General features: G+C 36.3%; 2 protein-coding genes across 2 annotated transcripts in view; one reads left to right on the top strand and one right to left on the bottom strand.

Annotated features, from left to right (window-relative positions):
• Positions 1 to 25,429, bottom strand: part of RAB26 (Ras- protein Rab-26) — a 77,270-nt gene that overhangs the window by 7,846 nt on the left and 43,995 nt on the right. The window contains exons 5-6 of the mRNA XM_051210155.1: positions 13,605 to 13,736; positions 1,858 to 1,934 (exon numbers count right to left, since the gene is read on the bottom strand). Of these exons, the coding sequence (XP_051070122.1) occupies positions 1,858 to 1,934; positions 13,605 to 13,736 (209 nt within the window). The remainder of the gene's footprint in view (positions 1 to 1,857; positions 1,935 to 13,604; positions 13,737 to 25,429) is intronic.
• MS3_00002563 (uncharacterized protein) lies at positions 11,443 to 22,247 on the top strand. Its single transcript, XM_051210156.1, has 2 exons — positions 11,443 to 13,502; positions 19,041 to 22,247. The coding sequence occupies exon 1, from the start codon at positions 13,077 to 13,079 to the stop codon at positions 13,380 to 13,382; it is 306 nt and encodes a 101-aa protein (XP_051070123.1). The 5' UTR covers positions 11,443 to 13,076; the 3' UTR covers positions 13,383 to 13,502; positions 19,041 to 22,247.

Raw genomic sequence — 25,429 nt, 5'->3', positions numbered from 1 at the left:
GATAAAAATAAGATTGTGTATAAGGATATAGTACAGCAAGAAAGATTAAGTACGTAGAAAGAAAGATATGAAGCAATTTAAATCTCATAGTTTAAGAAAGGACAGTGAATGTATACACCGACGCCATTGTGATCTACTTTGAGTCATGTCATCAAGAGTCTCTACAGTGTGGACAACCGGAAAGTGATAACCGCCTTTATACCTTTAACATCAATCAAGACCACTGATTAATAGGTTAAAAATAAAATTGAAAAAAAAGCTTAATACAATACGATTGAACTAATTCACAAGTGGATCTAAGCTAGATAATCATTGAAAACTTGGAAGCAATGTATGATTGTTTCATTCTAGTATGAGATTCGTCAGAAATGCTGATTCACGACCTTATACTCAGGATCCGATCTCTAGATCTTTGGTTTCGCACATGAATGCTTTAACTTGAAGATCATTGAGCCAGTATCCAACAGTGTTAATGTTTAACTTTAATCGATACATGATACTGCGCTGCCCTACTTCCATTGTCTAGGATGGTTAACTATTTCACACCCGATATGGATTAGACTTCACTGGTCACGGCTTGTCATTAGAATTCTAGGAGTTTTATTTTGAAACTAGTTACTAGTGAGCATATAATGTTCATAATTCACAAAATAAATTATAGTAAAATAGGTTATTATCAATGTTATTGGGAAAAAATGGTGAGAAAAATGCTTTGAAATGAAAACTTAGTTATATTAGTTCCCCGATGACTCGTTTTATACCTATTTAACAAGTATTCAATCAACAATTGGTAGCTAAGAATTAGCCAATCAGCGCGCTAGTCAATACTTGGAGAACATTCTAGAATCTTCTCATGTAAAAATTATAAATATACTAACGTTTCTCTTATTGTGCTTCATACGTCCACCTAACTTTGTTATTTGGAATATAATTTCGTTCCTGTTCAACCATGTTCTGATTTGGGGAGTTTGTCGAATGAAATTGTATCCAAGAATACTAAGCCATAGGAATAGCTGGATTGTAATATGAGAGGATTATAATAGTGGCGACGGGGATTATAAGAACTACAGTCTAATAACTATAAATGTACTATCCAGTTTGTATCAATCATTTCCTAGTTGAACTTCGTAAATTTTAGTGTTTATAGTCATGTATTCTACTGACATAGCGATGAATGTGATCAGTCTAAAAGTGATAGATTATACAAGTGATTACTGTCTAATCTGCATTGACATTTCGCTAATAAAATATTTCAATAGTTGAAATCATGAGTCAATTAAAGCTAGACCACCATGGAAAAACTGGGAGCATTAGACGGCAATTTCGGCCTAGTATGGGACTAGGACTCCTCAGCAGTGCTCATCCACGATCCCACACCCAAGTAACTCGGACCCAAGACATTCAGTCTCGTGGGTGAACGCTTGAACTCTAGACCACTGAGCCGGCATCCAACGATGTTAATGTCTGACTTCAACCAATCCACCAAATTGCGCCACCGTACACTATTTGTCCTCAGTGAGTTGATATCTCATAAAAGACCTGGTTGAACTCCACTGGTCACAGCTTCTCACTAGAACTCCAGTCACTAATGAGCAGATGATTACTGTATGATTCTCAAATTTTACTAAGATTTTCTGTAATTTTGTGTTCAAATTATTTCCACTTGTGTTCTCATTCAGTACAATAACTTTAAATGTTTTAAGGAAGTTTTTCCAGTGAAAACTACACTCTAATATTAAGTAAGGCTCAGGAGAGATTGAGTTGGAGAATGCTGGTTAGTGGTCTATGCTCCATTGGGGGGGGGAGAAACAGACGTAATTAAAATATTACAACAAAATTTTTTTTGAATTATCTTACTCAGCTATACAATGAAACATTGAATCGACATTAGCCCCAGTTTTAGCACTTGTCTCCCAGAATAATGCATCCGTTTGCTGAAAAGCAATTTAATAAGGAAACAGATTTGATTTAAAGAAAATCTTTGTATCTAATTAAATCAATAAATCAAAGTTAGAAATAGATTAACCATGTGAATAATCTTGTCATAACCTGGTTACATAAGAAGGAGAGGTGAACGCTTACATTATATCAATTCTTATATGATTTAATTGTGAGGCTTCATAACCATATTTGATGTCATGTATACCATAACAGATTAGAACAAAGACAATGTTTTTAATATAGCGTTCACTAGTTAATTCAACAAATGAAATCACCTAGTGCGATTTCTGGATATCATTAACAACAGCCTACTGTGAGAGAGAACAAACCAGGTTCTAGTTGAAAATACTCTGAAATCGGATAGGACATACATTATGGAAATCATCAATCTGTATCACGAGGCAAGAACTAGCTCAGAGTCCTGAGACGAAACGGAAAGACCAAAGAATACACTGCACAGGAAATTAGAAGCAAACATGAAAGGAATAATAAGCAACTGGAAACTAATGGAAAGGATTGACCAGGACAGATTTGAATGGACAATGCTATTGAGCGGCCTACGCTCCTACATGAGGGGTAAGAGGCGTAAGTAAGAAGTTGCAATTTGTTTTTATACACAGCCTGTTCATAACATAGAAAAGCATAGTAAATTAGCATATTTCAAAGATCGGTGGTAACCAGTTAGGATGAAGTAAAGCTCATTATAAAGAACTCATTATGTGCAAACGTAAAAAATTATTATCGGAAGGGGTTTTGTGGAGATTGTAGTAATTTCAATAGTTGAGATCATGAGTCAATCGAAACTAGTGGTTAAGCGCTTGTGCTCGAGACCGATAGGTCCTGGGTTCAAATCTCCATAATATGACAAGCGTATCTCGAATCTTTCTCTGAGATTTTATCACGACAAAATCTTATTGAACAGTTTATTCTTTGATTGTACTAATCATTTTCTTTTTATTTCAGGTTAGGTTCAAAATGTATGTAAAGAAATGCAATTTAAAGGAATTCATATGTCAAGTTTCCCGTAAATTAAGGGACGTATTTGTTGTGGATTGATAATGTTCATTGTGATTATTTTGGATGTATGTAGGTGAAAGAATAATTTCTCAGGTTGGCGCTTTTTTAACGAGTTAGTTTTCTAAGGGATGGGGTCACTAACCCCATGATCAACCCTCCGTCTTCATCCGGGCGTCGGACCGGCAGTAGCGCCAGAGGCCTATGCTCCATTGGGAGTAACAGATGTAAGTAAGTAAGGTGAAAAAATTTATATGTAGAATTAAGAATATTCTAACTATAATCATAGTAAAACACATAATTACGTAATTACATCATCAATCATGAAAATAGAGAATTTCTATCGATCAGTTTAAAGTTTATTCATCAATCAATGTTTAATCTCTTGACATTGGGGCTGCCTTAGATTTGTTGGACAGGACTGTTATCTGGGATTGTCTATTGAAGAACGGTGTGCTTGAGAAGTTCATTAACATCTTAGAGGCCATATATACAAACACCTCAGGTAGAGTGAGGGCATACAACCACCCTTCTCCATTGTTCCATTCAAGCAGTGGGGTTAGACAGAGTTGCCAAATCTCAACATTCCTCTTCAACTTTGCCATCGATGACATTCTGGAAACATCTCTGATGGATGTAAGTAATGGCGATGTGGAGAAAGACTTCTCGACCTTGAGTATGCGGACGATATTGTCTTACTGTGCGATAATGCCCAAGGCGTGCAATCCGCACTTAATCAGTTGGCAATCAGTGTCCGTAAGTATGGGTATGTGCTTTGCACCTTCGAAGTGCAAAGTACTTCTACAAGACTGGCAGGATTCCAAGCCTGTACTCACCCTGGATGGTGAGCAGATAGAAGTAGTCGAGAAGTTCGTGTATCTAGGTAGCTGCATAAGTGCTGGTGGTGGCGTGAGTGATGAGATCAATGCACGAATAGTGAAAGCCAGAGCAGCTTATGCCAATCTGGGCCACCTATGGCTCCTTCGTGATGTTAGTCTGGCTGTAAAAGGTCGGATCTACAGCGCGTCGGTGAGAGCAGTTTTGCTCTATGCTTGTGAACCCTGGCCTCTCCGAGTTGAGGATGTTAGACGACTCTGTTTGATCATCGTTGTCTCTGAAGGATTGCTGACATCCAGTGGCAACACCATGTTAGTAATGCAGAGGTTCGGCATCGTGTGTTCGGGCACAGAGCCGATAATCCAATAGGTGTCACCATCTTGAAACATCGACTTCGGTGGATTGGACATGTTCTACGAATGTCGTCCCAGAGAATTCCACGTCGTGCATTATTTGCCGACACAGGGACTGGTTGTTAAAAGTGGAGAGGTCCTTCACAACTCCCTGGCTGGGATCCGAGAGATGGTGCAACACAGTGGCCATAGACGTTATCAGATATGGCTCAGAATAGAAGCCAGTAGCGATCCTGCTGTAACCTTCTTTTACTTTCTTCATAAAAAGTGGTTGTATCTTCCTTAACTGAAAGAATTCTTTTTGGTTGTGCCTTTCCGTTTCCCCCATTATTATTATTATTATTATCTCTACACTACCTTACACTAACCTGTGGTCATTATTGTTCTCTCCCTTTTTTCTCATACACATCTTACATTCTTCATCTCTTCCCATTCTCATTGTTATAGTGTGGCGCATATATACCTGATGCCCCCTTGTACCAATATTTATGTATTCAACTAAATAAAACAAATCTCTACCAAAACTGAGGTAATTGACCATGATCAATAAGTGATAATGACTAATATAATAATCAATATAACTCGAAATGATACATAGAAACAGATACAGTTTTCTGTGATGATTAGTAACAAATACAAAAAATAAAAGTTTAAAATAGTATCCTAACTAACAATGACCTTTAATTAATGAATATAATATTAGATAATTGTTTTTTGGGAGGGGGGCGAAAAAAATGTTCACAAATGTTGACAGTTATTAAATGACCTATTTTTCTAGATGTTATTTGTTTTGCATTATAGTGAGATTTTCTCAAAGGATTACTGGTTTCATTTCCCCCGGAGAGTGGGTTGGGAGGAGAAGGACGAGAGGGGGGAATTTGTTTTTTAAGAAATCTGAAAAGAACTTATCAACATTTTATTAAACGATTGAATTCTAAACGCGAATTTTTTGTGTTGAATAATTTATCACGTACAAAGATAAACATTACAGAAAATATTCCATGTTACATTAAAAGAATTGCCCCCAAATGCCCTGATATGGCCGAGAGTGGAAAGAGTCCGTTCTCCTCCTCCTCCGAATGCTCTCACATGGCCATGTGCATACAACGACTACCCGGGAAGTCCTACGCATTACCTTTTCGCGACATTACTATTGTTTACAAAATTGAGAGGAAGAAAAGAGAATGTCAGGCGTTTTAACCGGCTTAGCAGATATGCAGTTCCATCAATGGAAGTTGGAAATCCCTGATTCCAAACCATTGGCGCACAAGGGCTCCACGATCCTAAGGAAACAAATGGCGTATGGACCAATCGTTGGTCACCAGCCACCATGGGACAGCATCGCCTTACGTTGCTTCACTGCCTTGTGGATTAAACCTTTAGGTCAAAGGCTCCGAGTGTGTCCCACTAAGAAAACCACCTACTTCGATCTGGGCACCCTGTCAGTATCACAACCCTCACACAAATCGAATGATTTATGTAGCGCATATGTATTTGGTGCCTCCTTGGACCTATGTTTATATGTTTAAATAAATAGATAATAAATAAAAGAATTGTACAGTACTATCTAGTTTTTAATGAATACCTGCATGAAATGGATCTATGGTGTAAAATATGTTCATAGTGAATAATCTGTACAAGTCCCATATTTTTAACTCTTAATATTTTCAATTTGTATCGGTGTACATAGTTGTTAGTAATGTGTTTGCGTAATGATAATTTAATAAACAGTATCTTTAATGTTAAGACATTTAATGTTGTAAATCACAATTACTGAAGGTGTGGTTGGATAAATAATGAACGTCTTTAAAACGTCTCACTGACAAGTTGGAATTATTAATGACGTTAAACATACATTGACAAATGATTAATATGCTGAATTACATGATCATAAGATATACCCCACTAGTGGGAGCATAAAAACAAACAGCTAAGTTCGTGCGCAAGACTGAATGCCATGGGTTCGAATCCCGCGAGCGGGATTGTGGATGCGCACTGCCGAGTAGTTCCACAATGGGACGAAACGGTCGTCCAGTGCTTCCAGAATTTCAATGGTGGCCTAACATCAATCGCTCCATGATCTCAATCTAAAACTTACATAATCTCTACAACCCTATACTTTAATAGTTTAATTCATGAGACAATCTAAGCTAGTCCGTCATTGAGAAACTAGAAGCATTGGATGAAAATATCGTCGTAGTCTGGGATTTCTTGAAAGTTTTCGCCCACGACCTCGTATGCGGGACTGAAATCCAGGACCTTCAGTCTCGCGCGCGGAAACTTAACCCTTAGACAACTGAAGTGACATCCAATAGTGTTAATATCTAACTTCAACTAATCTACGATATTAAGTGACCGTCCGCCATTGCTTTCAGTGAGTAATTGCCTCACAACAAACACGGTTAAACTACAATTGTTAGGATTCCTCAGTTAATCCAAACAGTAACTCTAATTTACCACTGTGATGAATCTCTAAGCTAGTTGCCTCAGTTTAATCATTTGATTGATGACAATAACTGTCGCGTCGAAAGCTGCTACTCAAATTTTAACGAACAAAACGTACGAATGGCGTGTCATAATATGTAGACATAGTATTGTGTGTACAAGTTCTCATTTCATTAAACACCATTACGTATTATTGCACTATTTAGTCATTGAAATTATTCAGAGTCCAACCATATAAGGAATGAACTGGTCTTTAGAAAATTGATTGGATCATAGTCGTATCAATTAGGAAGGTGATTGAAGTTAGACATTTGTACTGTTGGATGTGTTTGTCATGAAATACAAAGGTCCCATACTTATACTCTAAGGAATTATTCGGTGCACGCTGATGAGGAATCCCTATATTAAAACCAAAGAGCTACTCAGTCCTCCATAATGTAATGAATACTATTTACCTATAAAGAATACACTTGATTATCATGACAGTTTTATGATCAGTGCTAAATGAAGTAGACGTTACATCAAGTGTTCTTATGATAGGTAATTTTAATATCAGACTATTTTAATTTAACTAAAGAATCAGTTATAACTATGGAAACAAAATAGTTGTTTCATTCTACTTTGAAGATATTCACTTACTTTTTCGTGGTTATAAATTACTTATTGCGAGACCTGATTATATTCTGCATTCAATCTACTCATAGAATTATAGAGCCATCACACTAGAGAATCTCTAACTTGGAAGAAGAATGTTATAGCTCATATTGCGAATTAAACTTGGTTAGACAACCGTTGAATACCAGGAAGTATTGGACAGTTGTTTTGTCTTAGTTAACGACTTCACAGAGATACGCATCAATGACCTTATCAGATAACGAACCTGGAACCTTTTGATATCGTTTATAGCATTTCAATTTTAAAATACTGAGTCGAAATTCACTTGCTTATATGCCTAATTGGACTCAATTTGTGATAATGTTCAACCATCCACCTAACTCCCCTCATGAGTAACTGCCATGCTCACGACATGGTTGAACCCAACTATCGTTTACTTATTAATTTACATACGCCAGTTACTCCTAATGGAGCATAGGCCGCCGATCACCATTCTCCAACCCACTCTGTCCTCCGCCTTCTTTTCTAATTCCATCCAATTCTTGTTCATTTTTCTCATGTCTATTTCCATTTCTCGGTGTAATGTGTTTTTTGGTCTTCCTCTTTTCCTTTGGCCTTGAGGATCCCATGTGAGGGCTTATCTTGTGATGCAGTTGGGTGCTTCCCTCAATGTGTGTCCTATCCACTTCCATCGCTTCTTCCTGATTTCTTCCTCCACTGGAATCTGGTTTGTTCTCTCCCACAGTACGTTGTTGCTAATAGTGTCCGGCCAATGGATCCGAAGTATTTTGCGTAGACAACTGTTAATAAACACATGTATCTATGGATGATGGCTTTCGTAGTTGTCCAAGTTTCCGCCCCATACAGTAGAACAATCTTGACATTTGTATTGAAAATCCTGACCTTGGTGTTAGTTACCAATTGTTTTGAGTTCCAGATGTTCTTCAATTGTAAATATGCTGCTCTTGCTTTACTGATCCGCGCCTTCATATCTGCATCAGGTCCATCATGTTCATCAATGATGCTGTCCAAATATGTGAAGGTTTTTACATCTTCCAAATCTTCTCCGTCAATTGTGATTGGATTGGTGCATGCTGTGTTGTATCGGAGAATCTTGCTCTTCCCTTTGTGTATATTGAGACCTATTGCTGCTGAGGCTGCTTCTACACTGTTCGTCTTCTCCTGCATTTGTTGTTGCGTTTGGGATAGAATGGCCAGATCATCTGCGAAGTCTAGATCGTCCAACTGCATCCTATCTTTCCATTGTATCTCGTGTTTCCCTTCAGATGTTGACGTCTTCATGATCCAGTTGATCACCAGCAGAAAGAGAACAGGTGAAAGTAAGAAACCTTGCCTAACACCGGTCTTTACTTCAAACGAGTTTGTCAACTGTTCTCCATGCACAATTTTGCATAACTTCATAACACCCCCAAAGTTTTCAAAATTTCTCATTAAACCTACCTTAATGATATATAAGCCATCAAAGTTAATCGAAACATTAACAAACAAACAAACAAACAAAAAAGAGGTAATTTATTGTCATTTGTCATATGGAATTACAAAAATCGAACCGATTTCTCTCTGTCTAATCGATTGTTCAACAATTTTTTTGTAATAATCAATAGGGAGACAAATTTAAAACGAAAATATTTGATAAATTTCAAAAAAAAAAAGAAAAGGAAAAATGTATATTCTTCTTTAGGATATATTATTGTTGTCATAGTGTTTGTCGTTATTATAATTGGTTATTATCATACTACTTAATAAAACAACCGAATTCATTTCAGTTAATTTGTTATAAATATCAGAAGGGGTTTCTTGTGGATATCATGAGTTGATTGAAGCTAGGCCATTATGGAAAACCTAGAAGCACTGGACAGCCGTTACGTCCTAGTATGGGACTCCTCAGCAGTGCGCATCTTGGATACCGCCTCGTGAGATTAGAACCCATGAACTATCAGTCTGGCGCGCAAGTGCTTGACCTCTATACCATTAAAAACGGCCGGTATCCATTGGTGTTAATGTCTAACTTCAACCAGTCCACGTTTTCCATAGTGGTCTAACTCCAATCGACCCAAATCGTCAGTAATTAAATTACTATAATATCCCCAAAACGCCTCTCTGATTATAGTTTATTATTGTTGGTGATAAATTTCTGTATAGCCTAAAGAAAAACAACCAACCGAACAAACAAACAAACAAACCAATTCACTAAAATATCCACCTATAGCAATAATTATTATCCCTGGTAGACAATAGAAAGATTGATTGATTGATTTATGAAAAAAAGAAACAGTGTAGAAGGAGAGAAAAAAACAATCAACACGTGAGACCTTTCTCATTTATTTTATAAACTGATAGTTATGAATAAATCAACAACAAAAGAGAGAAATTGAGTATAATGAAATGAATAATTATGGTCAGTTGTTAACCATGTATAAATGTGTGTATACTTGGCATTAACTTCAACGTGTCAAGAGGTTCTGGGCCTAAAGAAACACCATCATAAGGAATGGATCTCTACAGAAACACTGGACAAGATCAAAGAAAGGAAGAACAAGAAGGCAGTAATAAACAACAGCCGAACACGAGCAGAGAAAGTCCAAGCACAAGCTGAATACATAGAAGCAAACAAACAAGTGAAGAGGAGCATTAGAGCCGACAAGAAGAAATACGTTGAAGAACTAGCAACGACGGCAGAAAAAGCTGCTAGAGAAGGAAATATGAAACAGCTTCACGATACAACGAAGAAACTAGCAGGGAAATACAGTAAACCAGAGAGGCCGGTCAAAGACAAAGAAGGCAAGAAAATCACCGAAATTCAACAACAGCGTAACAGATGGGTAGAATACTTCGAGGAACTCGTGAATGGGCCGGCTCCAATGAATCCACCGGACATCGAAGCAGCACACATAGATCTTCCTATAGATGTCAATCCACCAACTACGGAAGAAATTAGAATGGCCGTCAGACAAATCAAGAACGGGAAAGCAGCAGGACCCGACAACATACCAGCTGAAACACTGAAATCAGACGTTGAAGCAACCACAAGCATGCTTTATCTTCTATTCAAAAAGATTTGGGAGGAGGAACAAGTGCCGATGGACTGGAAAGAAGGACACCTCGTCAAGATTCCAAAGAAAGGAGATCTGAGCAAATGTGAAAACTACAGAGGCATTACACTACTGTCAATACCAGGGAAAGTCTTCAACAGATTGTTGCTGAACCGGATGAAGGATGCAGTAGATGCCCAACTTCCAGATCAACAAGCTGGATTCCGTAAGGATCGGTCGTGCACAGACCAAATTGCAACACTACGGATCATAGTCGAACAATCAGTTGAGTGGAACTCATCACTATACATCAACTTCATTGATTATGAAAAGGCATTCGACAGTGTAGATAGGAGTACATTATGGAAACTTCTTCGACACTACGGAATTCCTGAGAAGATTGTCAATATTATCCGGAACTAATACGACGGACTACAGTGCAAAGTAGTGCATGGAGGAAAGCTGACAGATGCATTCCAAGTAAGGACCGGAGTCAGACAAGGCTGTTTACTCTCTCCCTTCCTCTTTCTTCTGGTGGTCGACTGGATTATGAAGACCTCGACATCTGAAGGAAAACACGGAATACAATGGACAGCTCAGAATCAATTAGACGATTTGGATTTCACAGATGAACTAGCCCTCCTATCACGTACACACGAACAGATGCAGAAGAAGACAGCCAGTGCAGCAGCAGTCTCTGCATCAGTAGGCCTCAGCATACACAAAGGGAAAACCAAGGTCCTCAAATTCAAGGCGGAAAACAGCAATCCAATCACTCTTGATGGAGAAACTCTGGAAGATGTAGAGTCCTTCACATACCTAGGAAGCATCATCGATGAACAAGGAGGATCCGATGCAGACGTAAAGGCGAGGATCGGCAAAGCAAGGGTCGCATTCCTACAATTGAAGAACATATGGAACTCAAAACAACTTTCAACCAATATCAAAGTGAGAATCTTCAATACCAATGTCAAGGCAGTTCTACTGTATGGAGCTGAAACTTCGAGAACTACAACAACCACAATCAAGAAAGTACAAGTATTTATAAATAGTTGTCTACGCAAGATACTCAACATCCATTGGCCGGATACCATCAGCAACAGCCTTCTGTGGGAGAGAACAAACGAACTTCCAGCTGAAGAAGAAATTAGGAAAAGACGATGGAAATGGATAGGACATACATTACGCGAATCGTCAAACTGCATCACGAGGCAAACCCTAACTTGGAATCCTGAAGAGAAGCGAAAAAGAGGAAGGCCAAAGAACACATTGCGTCGGATAATAGAAGCAGATATGAAAACGATGAATTACAACTGGACGGAGCTAGAAAGGATTGCCCAGGACAGGGTTGGATGGAGAATGCTGGTGAGCGGCCTATGCTCCTTCACGAGGAGTAACAGGCGTAAGTAAGTAAGTAAGTGGCTTTGAATCACATTCTAAGTATTCGGACGAGTGATACTACAAGGTTAATCAAATTGAAGTAGATGAAGCGGGTTTCGAACCCATAATTTAGTGGATGAAAGTCGAATGTACTAACCATAGATAAGGACAGGTTGATAGTTAATACCTTCAAGTGACATGTCTTTGAAATTTTGATAAAATGTATGCTAACCATAGAATATAGATCAATGACATTTTTATAAAGCTATTCAATTTACCACAGTTATATAGTGGTATTGAGTTCTTTACTTTATAATTGGTTAATATATGAACACCGTTGAATACCGGCTCAGTGGTCTAGTGGTTAATCGCTCACGCGCAAGACTGACAGGTCCTGGGTTCGAATCTCGTGAGGCAGGATCATGGGTGCGCACTGCTGAGGAGTCCCGCAAAGGGACGAAACGGCCATCCAGTGCTTCCAGATTTCCTATGGTGATCTAGCTTCAATTAATTCATAATCTCAACTATTGAAATTAATATACTATCAACAAAACCAATGTCTGATATTAATATATACCAATCTTGGACGGTGTTTAGACCACAATGTTAATTAAATTCTTTCAGTCTAGTCAAAATGTAATCATCCTACTGAGTAACTTGGGACAGCAATACATTTTATGAAGTATTTCATGAATAAAGAGATTGAGTAATAAATTTGAAATGACTTGAGCTTTGATAAATGTCAGCAAAGAAACTAAAGGTTCTCATAAGATTCAAACCCAATTCACTGAATATGTTGAAGTTAAACATATGAACAATTAAGCGTTGGCTTGATCGTCTAAAGAATAAATTCTCACAATTAGACATGATGGTGCTAGGTTCTATCTGTGATGAGTTCGTTGATAAACACTGTTATAGAGGTTCATGACAGAATGAAAAAGAAGTCCAATGCTTTCCGATTTTTAATGGTCATATAACTAAAGGTAATCCATTGAACAACTATGTAAGTTTTCTATTATTCATGTTTTAAATTTGATTTGCATTCAAAAATTGACTTTAGCTAGAGAATCAAAGAGTAAGGAATAATTATTATGTCACATTATGGAACTCTTCAATAGTACATCTTCCATAATCAGAGATGAATAGTGGCTAGTAGTGAAATCCAGGATTTATGTTCCGTCTTGTTTAGGACATGTCAGCTGGATGTACCTACATCCCAGGGTTAATGTGCTCACTGGGAGTTGAACTCAGCATCATTCTCTCCAAATGCTATCAAGTTATCCATGTAACTACTGAGTCCAGAGAGCCACTAGCTTGTGTAATAGCGTGAGGTTTATGTCATATTTGTATTGTATTTTTTCAACCTCCCCATTGATGTTTATCCTTTGAATTACTTTTTCTGGTTAGCGTTTTTTTTAGCAAGTTAGTCTTCTACGGGATGGGATCGCTAAACCCATGCCCAACTCCTCTCCTTTATCCAAGATTGGGACAGGCAGTAGCCCCAGAGAGGCTCCAGATGTCTACCCAGAATACTTCGGATTCGTTGGCCAGATACTATCAGCAGCAATCTACTATGGGAGAGGAAAAACCAGATTCCAACAGAGGAAGAAATCAGGAAGAATCACTGGAAATGGATAGGACACGCATTGATGAAAGCACCCAATTGTATCACAACACAAGCCCTCACTTGAAATCCTCAAATCCAAAGGAGAAGAGGAAGACCAAAGAACAAATTACGCCTTAAAATGGAGATAGACATGAGAAGAATGAATGACAATTGAATAGAACTAGAAAGAAAGGCCTAGAATAGAATGGGTTGGAGAATGTTGATCGGCAACCTCTACTCGATTAGGGGGTAACATGCGTAAGTACATGAATTGTAAAAATTTATAGTTATATTCTATAAATAATCAAATTTGATTAAAGAAAACAATATATAATTATCAACAAAATAATATTCATTTACTTGAGCTAAACGTTCACCTTCTTTTTTAGTGACCATACGATTTTTTTCTTCATCTAATTTATTCCCAACTAATATAATAAGTATATTATTATTATTTGATTGTATATTTGCATTGATTTCACTCATCCATGACTACAAAACAAAAGAGAAATATATACAGAGAGAGTGAGAGAGAGAGGGAGGTATGGTAGGGAGGGGGGAGGGAGGTAGATAAGGAGATGATAACGGAAAGAAGAAATGACATCAAAGTAAAAAGAAAAAAAAAAGAAAGATTGAAATTGAATAGAAAATAGTTGTAGGCTATAAATTGTTGAATCGTTATTTCTTTCTTAATTTCAACGAAACAATACAAAATTCCTTTAACATTATAAGATGTCTCCGCCTGGAGCCCAATCGGGGCTACTGCCCGTCTCAAGCCCAGATAAAGGAGGAGGGTTAAGCATGGGGTTAGCGACCCCCTCCAGTAGAAAACGAACTCGCTAAAAAAATGCTAACCAGAAAAAACAATTCAAACCATTTAAACTCTGCCCTGGCAGTTAGAAGATCTTCATTTAGAAGAGCTATGATACCTTATGATGAAAGCCGAGTTCCTTCGGAAGTCACGAGGCTGATGCTCCTTCTGACAACCAGAGTAATCATTAATTTAGGTATGTGAAATGCTTGTACAATGTGGGAGACCTGGAAAGTTTTTCAAATTGCTGCATGACAGAGCAGAAAAAATTCATTGTGTTTTATTTGCTAAGATTATACAGTAATCAGTATATTTAGTGTAAATATAAACTGCTTAGCAACTATTCATGAAAGTCTTATCAGAAAACAACTTTAAACAACATGTCTATTTATTTTAATTCAATAATAATAATAATAGTCATTGAATGTGAGAGAGTACTGAACAACTGGTTCATTTCAATGTGAAACTTCATCGAGGATAAGCATCTATAATGTCAACATGGATCAAATCTGAAATTTTCAAAGTCTTTGGTAAGTATTCAAGCTATCGAATACAGAGTTGGTAAAATATTTGTCCACCACTCCTTGATTCAAAATTAGGACCTATAGGTCTCGCGGATGGTGGCACAATTTCGTGGACTGATTGAAGTTAGACATTAACACCGTTGAATTCTGGCTCAGTAGTCTATAAGTTAAGCGTTCCAGTGCGAGACCGTAGGTGCTGGGTTTGAGTCCCTTTAGTGCGGGATCGTGGATGCACGTTGATGAGGAGTCCCGCACTGGGACGAAATGGCCGTCTAATGCTTCCAGGTTTTCTATGCTGGTCTAGCCTTAATTGACCCATGAAGTCAGCTATTAAATTACTGTAATTTCCACAAAACCTTTTTCTGATAAATAAGTAATTATAGATAAGTACCAATAAAATGGTTTATGCAATTAGCTATGAAGGTATTCCATTTTCCCTGTATTAGCGTTCAAAGATGGATTCATAAATCTTTTTTTAGAATTTAAGTTTATTAAACAACAGCCTTTGGTATTGTTCACAATAACATCCTGGTTATAGTTTGGATAGATAATAGCCAGCGATGAAATGACCATCAATAAAGTCATTTGTAATAGCCAGTAACGCAAACTCTATAGTGTTATCTATAATAATGAGTGAAATATTAGTTTATATAATTAGAATATCAACATTACTATACAGGTAGATCCAAATGATAAGTTTCAAATAGGATAGAATGAAGCTTTTTGACTGTAATTGTTAGTCACACAAACAAATTAGTCAATTATTCAACATAAACATGCCATTAGTATGGGATTATGGAGATTGTTGAAGTTTATTGATATCATGAACCGATCTGAGTTGACTAACCTTTAAAAATTTGGAAACACCGGACACGCGTTTCATTTTAGTATAGAACTGAGTATCTATGACCCTTCAACCGATAATCAAACCTAGAAGCTTCTGTCTCGTTTAACCCCTACACCACTGAATTAACGTTCAATCTTATACGAATCCAAATTTAATCAAACCATGATATTGAGTGACTATCTTCGATTGTCTTCTATGGGTACCATTTACACACCTAACATGATTGGGCTTTACTGATCATAGCTTCGTACTAAAATTCCAGATATTTCCTCTTGAAACTCTCCAATATGATGTAATGATTATCTAGTGTTTCCAGATATTCTATGATTGTATAACTTAGATCGATCCATAATTTCAATCATTAACACATCAATTTACTCTCGAATATTACCATTAAGAAAACGTCTAATAAAATCTCGACAAAACCCCCTTTTGATCATAATATAACAGTTGAATTTCATGAATCGATTAAAGCTAGACTACCATAAAAAGTCTAGAAGTACTAAATGGATGTTTCGTCCTAGTATAGGACTTTTCAGAAGTGAACATCTATGATCTCACCTCGCATGATTTGGACTCAGAACCTTCGGTCTAGCTGGCGAACACATAACCTCTAAATCTCTGAATTGCCATCCAATGGTGTTCATGTCTAACTTTTGTTAAAATACTCATTTGATGAAAGTACTTCCTTTCTTATATAACCACTTATAGTAACCATAGGAATTTGAATACAAAATTTTTATTGACATATTCTTTTCATCATTGAAATTACTATAATACTGATAAATGTAATAAAAGTATTAGGGAGAGAGAGAAAGAGGGGGGGTATTGGTACGTATGTATGTATGACAGTGAGAAATCATTTCAATGCGTTTTAATACAAAAAATTAAGTTCTATAGAAAAACAAAATTAATGAAAATGACAATATAAAGGCACCAAAAAATTGGTCTTACACATCCATAAAGTACTTGTATTTTCCAAGTGAATGGATGGACAAGTAAGTGTACACATATTATTATTATTATTATTATTATTAATAGTAGTAGTAGTGTGGTGTGCTACTTATATTGACATAAGTAGTAGATGATGTTAGTCGTGAACAGAATGTCTAGTAGCAGAGAGACAAGAGAAGCGAACAGTAAAGAATGGGAACGGAATGCAATTTTTATGAAAATGCAAGAACGATGAAGTCTGAGTCATTATGAGACAATTGATGGACATTTTGCAAATTACGTATTTACTATTTGATTGTTAGATTTTATTAAAAGGTTCTGTAATTTTGTGTCATATGCATTCGATTGTTCCCCACTGGTGTTCGTGTTCACTACAGTAGGAGATTAATTACTGTCTTAATAACTTAATAATAATGTCTCTGACTGTGATACAGTATGATTCAATTTTGAAATGCAAAGGGAACATTGGTTGTTTTGGTGTTGCTTAATAAAATAATTGATGATTTGTAAGTAGTATTATTTTTATTTGTTTACTTGAATACATAACTATTGGTATAAACAGGTTGCCGAATACATATACAAGTTACTTGATTTGTGTGTGGACTGTGATACTGCCCAGGTGCCCAGACTGAAGTAGGTGCTTTTCTCAGGGGGCCAAACCCGGAGCATTCGACCTAAAGGTCTGATCCAAAAGCCAGTTTAGCAACGTCAAGAGATACAGTTCCATGGTAGCCGGTGACCAAAGAATGATTCATAAACTATTTATTGTTCCAGGTTCCTGGAGCCCATGTACACCATTAGTTTGGAACCAGGGTTTAACAACTCCCCTAGGTGGATCCTCCGTATCAAACAACCCAGTTAAAGCGACGAACATTCGCTTTCCATCTTCTCAATTTCGTAAACAACAGTAATTTCACGAGAAGGCAGTTAGTAGGACTTCCGTATAAGTGTTTGTATTGACGTGACCATGTGAGAGCATTTCGAAAGAGAGAGGTGACTCTCTTCACCCTCGGCCGTAATAGGGCATTCAGTGGTAGGATCATCTTTAATAGAAAAGTCACTAATGAATATTGTAGTATTTCAGTAATTTGCAGAGATTAATCATAATTGAAAATACTTTTTAACACAAACTGATTGACCTATAAAGAGGTAGTCAATATGTACTGATCATGAAGCGATCGATGTTAGACCACCATTGAAAACTTGGAAGCACTGAACGGCCATTTCGTTCTATACGTAGTATTTTGTGCACAGACTAGAAACTAATAAGCACAAAGAATTCCAATTTATAATACACAAAATATACTTGAATTATGTAATATGTATTTTAACGTGATTGAAAGTAGTCGGTTTGAAGATTATTGATTAGTGTTACCTGTTTTTTTTTTCATAGTTAATGCCATGACATTGTTCCAAGAAACTTGAGCAAATTGATCCTCCCTATGGTCTTTATCACTGAATTGTTGAAATCTCACCTGAACTATTACAGGACTGCTGTATCTAAAGAATCTATCGTTTAGATTGTGTTATTCAGAGTGACAATTTTATTATTAGACTAGTAGATTGTCAATGACTAGGATAGGGCAGATTTGAAACTTATTCAACTTATTTCAACCTCTAAACAGGTATTACAACTAGATCTCATATCAAAATATGACACATCGAATTTGACCTGTTAATCTTAATACTCGTATTGTCCTCTTGATTGGATCAAGAGACTTGTTTTTTTCTTTTCTCAATAAATGTTACTATGAGTACCTAACAACACTTTTAAACTCAATTGTATACTCTGTTATAAGTCATATTTCTGTGTATGATATTACAATATATGTTTTTTTGATATCAGAAGGGGTTTTGTGGATATTGTAGTAATTTCACTGGTTGAAATCATGAGTCAATTGAAGCTAGATCACCATGGAGAACCTGGAAGCACTGGACGGCCGTTTCGTCCTATTGTTGGACTTTTCAGCAGTGTGCATCCACGATCTTGTAAGCGAGACTCGAACCCATGACTTCCAGTCTCGCGCGCGAACGCTTCATCTCTAGACCACTGAGCCGGTCGAGATCCAACGGTGTTAATGTCTAACTCCAACCAATCCATCAAATTGCACAACCATCTTCTATTGTATTTAGATGGATACCTATCTCTACCCGACACGGATTAGTTCTACTGGTCACGGCTTCTCACAAGAACTCCAAGAATTCCCTCATGACGTTAGTCACTAGTTAGTAAATAGTTCATAATCTCAATCATAAATTTACTAAAATCTCTACAACTCAATTCTAATAAAAACTGTATTTCTGGACAATGTTTCGTGACTTAATATAAGCCATTTCTTCAGAGTAAATAACTAATTGAATTAAATCAAAATTGTTTCCTTTATACTATTTACAATAGTGTTAATTGAATTTCATCATGAAACATTAGAAGTACAATTTTTCTATTCATAAGGATATAAGAAAAGAAAATGTAATCAGATTTAATTAATTCATTGTGAATTTAAAATAAAGAGATCAGTAAGTAACTAATTATTATTCATAGAAGGTTTATGTTGATATTCAAGAAAGAATTTGATCAGTCTTTATGTGCATATGTGGTAACTGGATAAATACTAATTTACTACCTACATATATAGATATATACAATGTTTTTTTATTAGATGGTGGTTGGAGGTAGTCAACAAGAAACCCTAGACCCAAGTTTCGTACTACTTGGCACACGTCCGCATGGTGTACCTGTAATCTTAAGGGAACTGGCCACATCGTAACTTGATCGATCGCATTCGATCTACACTAAGAAGGACTTGACATACATGACCTTGATCACCACCCAGTGATCAATCAATTGTGAGTGTTTTGTATACCATATTGGCTTGAAACTAAATTTGGAATGTGGATTTTGTCCTGTATATATGACTTTGTGATTATGAATCAAACCTGGGAATTATAGGCTTCTTATCAAGAACATTATCTTCAGATCTATAGTTCGGCATCCAATAGACCGCATTTCTTACTTCGGTCAATTCGTGATACACAAATAAAAAATATTCCTCTACTGAATCATGATTCACATAGCGCTATACATTATCTCTACCTTTATCGCAACTTCAAATAATTATCAGACTGGGGAATTGCGGAGATTATTAATAATTTTAACAGTTGAATTCATTAGTCGATTTAAAACTTGGAAGCACTGGACGGCCATTTCGTCATAGTATGGGACTTCTCAAAAGTGCGCATCCACGATCCCGCATGTGGGACTCCGACCTAGGACCTTCAGTCCCGCGCGTGAACGTTTAAACTGTTGACCACCGAGTTGGCATTCACCGATTTTAATGTCAAACTTCAATCGATCCACGATCTTGAGCAGGCCTTTATTCATTATGTATGTGGATAACTGTTTAACACCAGGCATGGATTTTTATTTATTTATTTATTTTAACACAGATATTGGTACAAGGAGGCACCAAATACATATGCGCCACACAAAACTCATTTGATATGTATGAGGGCTGTGATACTTACCGGGTGCCCGAACGGAAGCAAGTGGTTTTCTTAGGTGGCCACACCTCGAGCCTTCGACCTGAAGGTCTGATCCACAAGGCAGTGGAGCAACGTAAGGAGATGCAGTCCCATGGTAGTCGGTGACCAACGATTGGTCAATACGCCATTCGTTCCTTTAGGATACTGGAGCCCATGTGCACCATTAGTTTGGAACTAGGGTTTACCAACTCTCCTAGGTGGATCCTCCGTATCCACCGACTCGGTTAAAGCGCCGGGTATTCGCTCTTCGTCCTCTCAATTTCGTAAACAACAGTAATGCTGCGAGAAGGCAGTGAGTAGGACTTCCGTGGCAGTGGTCATATACGCGTGGCCATGTTAGAGCATTTGGAGAGGGAGGGTGGACTCTCCCCACTATCGGCCGTACTAAGACATTTGGGGGCATGGATTGGATTTCACTGGTCATGGTTTAGGAGTTCCGTACTAGGACGAAACGATCGTCCAGTACTTCTAAGTTTTTAATGGTGGTCTAGTTTAAATCGACTTGTGAATTCAATTGTTGAAATAATTATCTGAAAATATCTATTAAAAAAGTGCTTTAATTACCAAGAATAAAAGATTCGTGGCTGAAAATCTACTTATTTTAGTGAAATATGAAATGTTGGAATTTCCCTGCCGAAACATATGGGACCAGAATCTTTCGGTCCTCTCTATAGAATGATAAGTGATCACTTTTGAAGTTTTGTACATAACACAAGGAACAGACATTCAATGGTCAGTAGGTTTTAGGTGATATCAATTCATAGTATCATGTATGTTCAAACGTATACATAGTAGTGACAAACTATGTAAATTATATTTCATAGTATAAGCTGATGAATTTGTAGAATGAACTATATTAGACAACCGGTGAAACTTAAGAAGTATTAGATACTAGTTTCGTTCTAATATAGAACTATTTAACAATGTTTTATCCCCACAATCAACATCTATGATATATCTCAAGAAATTTAAACCTCTCAGAAAGTGTTATAATTATTATCTCTTTTGAGTTTTATTAGATAGACAGTTACCTGGGGAATAATGAAGAAGCTTTTGTTATCAGTGCATGAAACAAGGTAAATATTAAGTTTGTTTATTGGATCCATAATGAATTCTAGTTACATATTAAATGATAAACAGAGAATGCGTTGACAAAGTTCCACAAGAAAGATAAAACCGTAAAAATAGATGATTTTGATGCTTACAAAGTAATGCTTCGATAATATGTATGTGTGTATGTGTGTTAGTCTGTAAACGGAAGAGAGAAAGGATGGTTTCACTTGAATATTTGTCTAAATGATTAACTCCCTGTATTATGCCAAAAAAAGGGAGAGGGTACAGCCGTAAATCTGAACCAGTTTATTTGTATTCATTCATCATTTGCTTCTTATGTAAACAACATTTGGATATTTATTATTTTACACTTTCTTAATTCTGAATATGTTCTCTGAGTTGGATGGTTTGGTTATGTAACTTCTACCTGAAGTTTGTGTTGATGATATTATTCAAAAGAACGATGATAACTCAATGACTAAATCATCCAGCTAAGAGAACAAAACTCTATCAAAATGAAAAAGATCTACATCACTGTGATCGATTTGAAACCAATATCATTCATGATTCATTTAGAATTCATGCTACTTCATAGTAATATGGTGGAATCAGAACAAGTTACGATATTTAGTAGTTGAATTCATAAGTCAATTAAAGCTAGACTACCATAGAAAACTTGGAAACATTGGACGGCCATTTTACTTATTTATTTATTTTTAAACATAGATATTGGTACAAGGAGGCACCAAATATATATGCGCCACACAAATCTCACTCGATATGTGTGAGGGCTGTGATACTACTGACCGGGTGCCCAAACCGAAGCAGGTGGTTTTATTAGGGGGCCACACCCAGAGCCTTTGACCTAAAGGTTTGATCCACAAGGCAGTGGAACATCGTAAGGAGATGCAGTCCCATGAAAGCCGGTGACCAACGATTGGTTCATACGCCATTTGTTCTTTGAGGATACTGGAGCCCATGTGCACTATTGGTTTGGGATCTGGTTAAAGCGACGAACATTCGCTTTCCGTCCTCTCATTTTTGCAAACAACACCCTCTGCACGAGAAGGCAGTGAGTGGGACTTCCGTGGCAGTGGTCATATACGCGTGGCCATGTGAGAGCATATGGAGAGGGCGAGTGGACTCTCTCCACTCTCAACCGTACCAGGGCATTTGGGGGCGACCATTTAGTCCTGGTATGAGAGATTCCTTAGTTATGATATATTCAATTTGATATAAATGATTGATAGGCATTATATTGTGTTCATTTTGTATTAGATCAAGTTATGTAACATAGTATGTTACACATTTTTACAAAATAAATTGAAATAAGGTCAAATACATGAAATTAAAATTAATAATTTAACAAAATGTTTTCTATGTATTTGTGTATGATCGGGAGGGGGGTGGGTAAGATTGGGCATAGTTACAAGACAATCTTCAATTACATGTATTATATACCTAAGAGAATAATTGATAATTGATTTATCAAAGTCTGTTACTTTAAACAGATGATTATACGTGATTACATAATAAGTGGGAACCTAGAAAACTAGGTTTCATGAACAGCATTATCGATTTAAATCTGTTATACTCTGTTGTCATGATGTAGAACTTCCATCAATAATATATTTACAAGTCATTGCCAACCACCACATTATGGCATGTGTTACTAAGGTTTATCCTCAGTCTTAAAGGAACTGATTCTCTTCAAATGATTTAAACGTATATCACAGTCACAGATATTACCAGTGCTTTGATGTCGTGATTATTTTCAAATCGAAGTTAATGAAGATTTCTTTCCAGATTCCTTAAAACACCTAACACTCAAACATAATTTACGGATAATGTACGGAATATGACCACATTTAAGCTTGATCAATAGAATTTATTCAGCATTAGGAATTAAGTAAACATGAGATTAGTTATTATGCAGTTATCAATCATTGTGAATATATTACTCTTATGATAGGAGAGCATTCCTACAGTTATAGAACATATGGAACTCAAAACAACTGTCAATATCACAATCTTCAATACGAATGTCAAGAGAGTTCTATTGTATGGAACTAAAACTTGCAGAAGTACCACAACCATCATCAAAAACGTACGAGTATTTATAAACAATTGTCTACTCAAGATACTCAATATCTGTTGAACGGATATCATCAACAACAGCCCACTGCGAGAGAAAATAAACTAACTTTCAGATGAAAAAAAATCAGGAATTGGATAGGATACGCATTGAGGAAATCATCAAACTACCTTACAAGGCAAGCACTAACTTGGAATCCTGAAGTGAAACGGAAGATGGGAAGGCCAAAGAGCACACTACGTTGAGGATCAGAATCAAACATGAAAAGGATGAATAGTAACTGGAAACAACCGGAAAGAACTGTCTAGGACAGACTTGGATGCAGACTGCTGATGGGTGGTCTATCCTCCTCGATGAGGGTAATAGGTGTAGGTAAGTAATGATAGAATAAGTGAGGCTTGAAGAGCGCAATAATATCTTTAGTCATGCCGTCGGTTGGTGAATGAATCATTCCGCTAAAATATACAAATGTTCTTCGTTGATAACTATCAGCGAACATGAAATCTATGTCAAATAACGCTAAATAACAACCTCGTTTAGCCATTTCAGTTATCGATTAATATATTTGGCTTCTAGTCAAACTATATTTATAAACTCTAGTGAAACAACCCAGTTACAAAAAACCACATTAGATGAAATGAGGTTCAAATCTTCACTCATTCATTTGGAATCAACTGTAAATGATTAGTCTAATTCGTCAAACACTGGTTTATAACCTTCATTTGGTCCTAGTTATTAGGTAGACAGTTTCAAGTTCAGTCTAGCATCGCTCGAAGGTCGTCCATAAATTATAGTCTCATTTAACTTTCTTTAAAAATAAATTATTAAAAAAATAAGTAAATAAATAATGAAAACATATGGTATTTTTTAAAGTTAAATGTTAACTCTTTACGCCACAACAGAATAAACTAACAATTATTTAGATTTCACTGATTGAAATCATGAGTCAATTGAAGCTAGACCACCATGTGAAACCTGAAAGCACTGGATGGCTGTTTCGTCATAGTATGGGACTCCTTAGCAGTGCGCATCCACGACCCGGCACCCTGCGAGATTCGAACACAGGACCTAGCAGTCTCGTGCCAGGCGCCTAACCAACTAGACCACTTAGTCGGCATCCAACGGTGTTATTGTTTAAATTCAACCAATCCACCAAATTGCTCACCGTACATCATTGTCTTTAGTGAACTGTTATGTCACAACAGACCTGGTTGGACTCTACTGGTAACGGCTTCTCACTAGAACTCCGGGAAATGCCTCTTGAATTCAACCATTGGTCATCATACTAAAATTATAATCAGAAAAGATCTTGTGGGGATTTTAGTTGAATCCATAAGTCAACTGAAGCTAGACTACCATGGAAAAGCTAGAAGCACTGGACGGCCGTTTCGTCCTAGTATGGGACTTTTCAGCGTTGGATGCCGATTCAACAGTCTAGAGGTTAAGCGTTCGCGAAACGGCCGTCCAGTGCTTTCAGGTTTTCCATGGTGGTCTAGCTTCAATTGACTCATGATTTCAATCAGTGAAATTTCTAAAATCTACACAAAACCTCTTCTGATAATTATTTAGATGCATTAAAGTGAACAAAAATTTAAAAAAATTACATAACATATATATACATACACACGTACTAATGGAAACAGTATGTGTGTGTGCATGTGTGTGTAAAAGTAGTAAATAGAATCCCAGTTAACACAAATCTAAATTACTAATTGATAATGATATATTCACACTAGGTTTTTTTCATCTCATATATGAGGTGCGAGTCGAGGCAGTTTATTGTCATCAAAAGACATCAACTATAATAATAATAATAATAATAATAATAATAATAATAATAATAATAATAATAATAATAATAGTAACAATAATAATAGTAGCAACAGTAATGGCAATAGTAGTCACGGTGATAATATTAATAGTAATAATAATAGTAATAGTAGCGATGATAATAATAATAATCGTAATAATAATAGTACTAATAATAATAGTAATAATAATAGTACTAATAGTGATAATAATAGTAATAATGGTAATAGTAATAGTAATACTAGCAGTAATAATAACAGTACTACCAATAATAGTAATACTAATGATAATAATAGTAATAGAAATAATAATGATAATAGTAATAATAATGACAATAATAATAATGATAGTAATAATAATAATAGTAATGGCAACAGTAATGGCAATAGTAGTCATGGTAATAATAACACTACTACTAATAATAATAGTAATGATAGTGATAATAATAATAATACTAATAATAGTAATGGTAATAATTCTTTATTTATTTAAGATAAAAGTCTAAATGAAATTAATGAAATTAAATTATTATCAAATAAATAAATAAAT

The sequence above is a fragment of the Schistosoma haematobium genome, chromosome ZW, assembly GCF_000699445.3.
Source record: "Schistosoma haematobium chromosome ZW, whole genome shotgun sequence".
NCBI lineage: Eukaryota > Metazoa > Platyhelminthes > Trematoda > Strigeidida > Schistosomatidae > Schistosoma > Schistosoma haematobium.
Note: the sequence above shows the minus strand (reverse complement) of the source record. Positions and strands in the feature narration are given on the sequence as shown.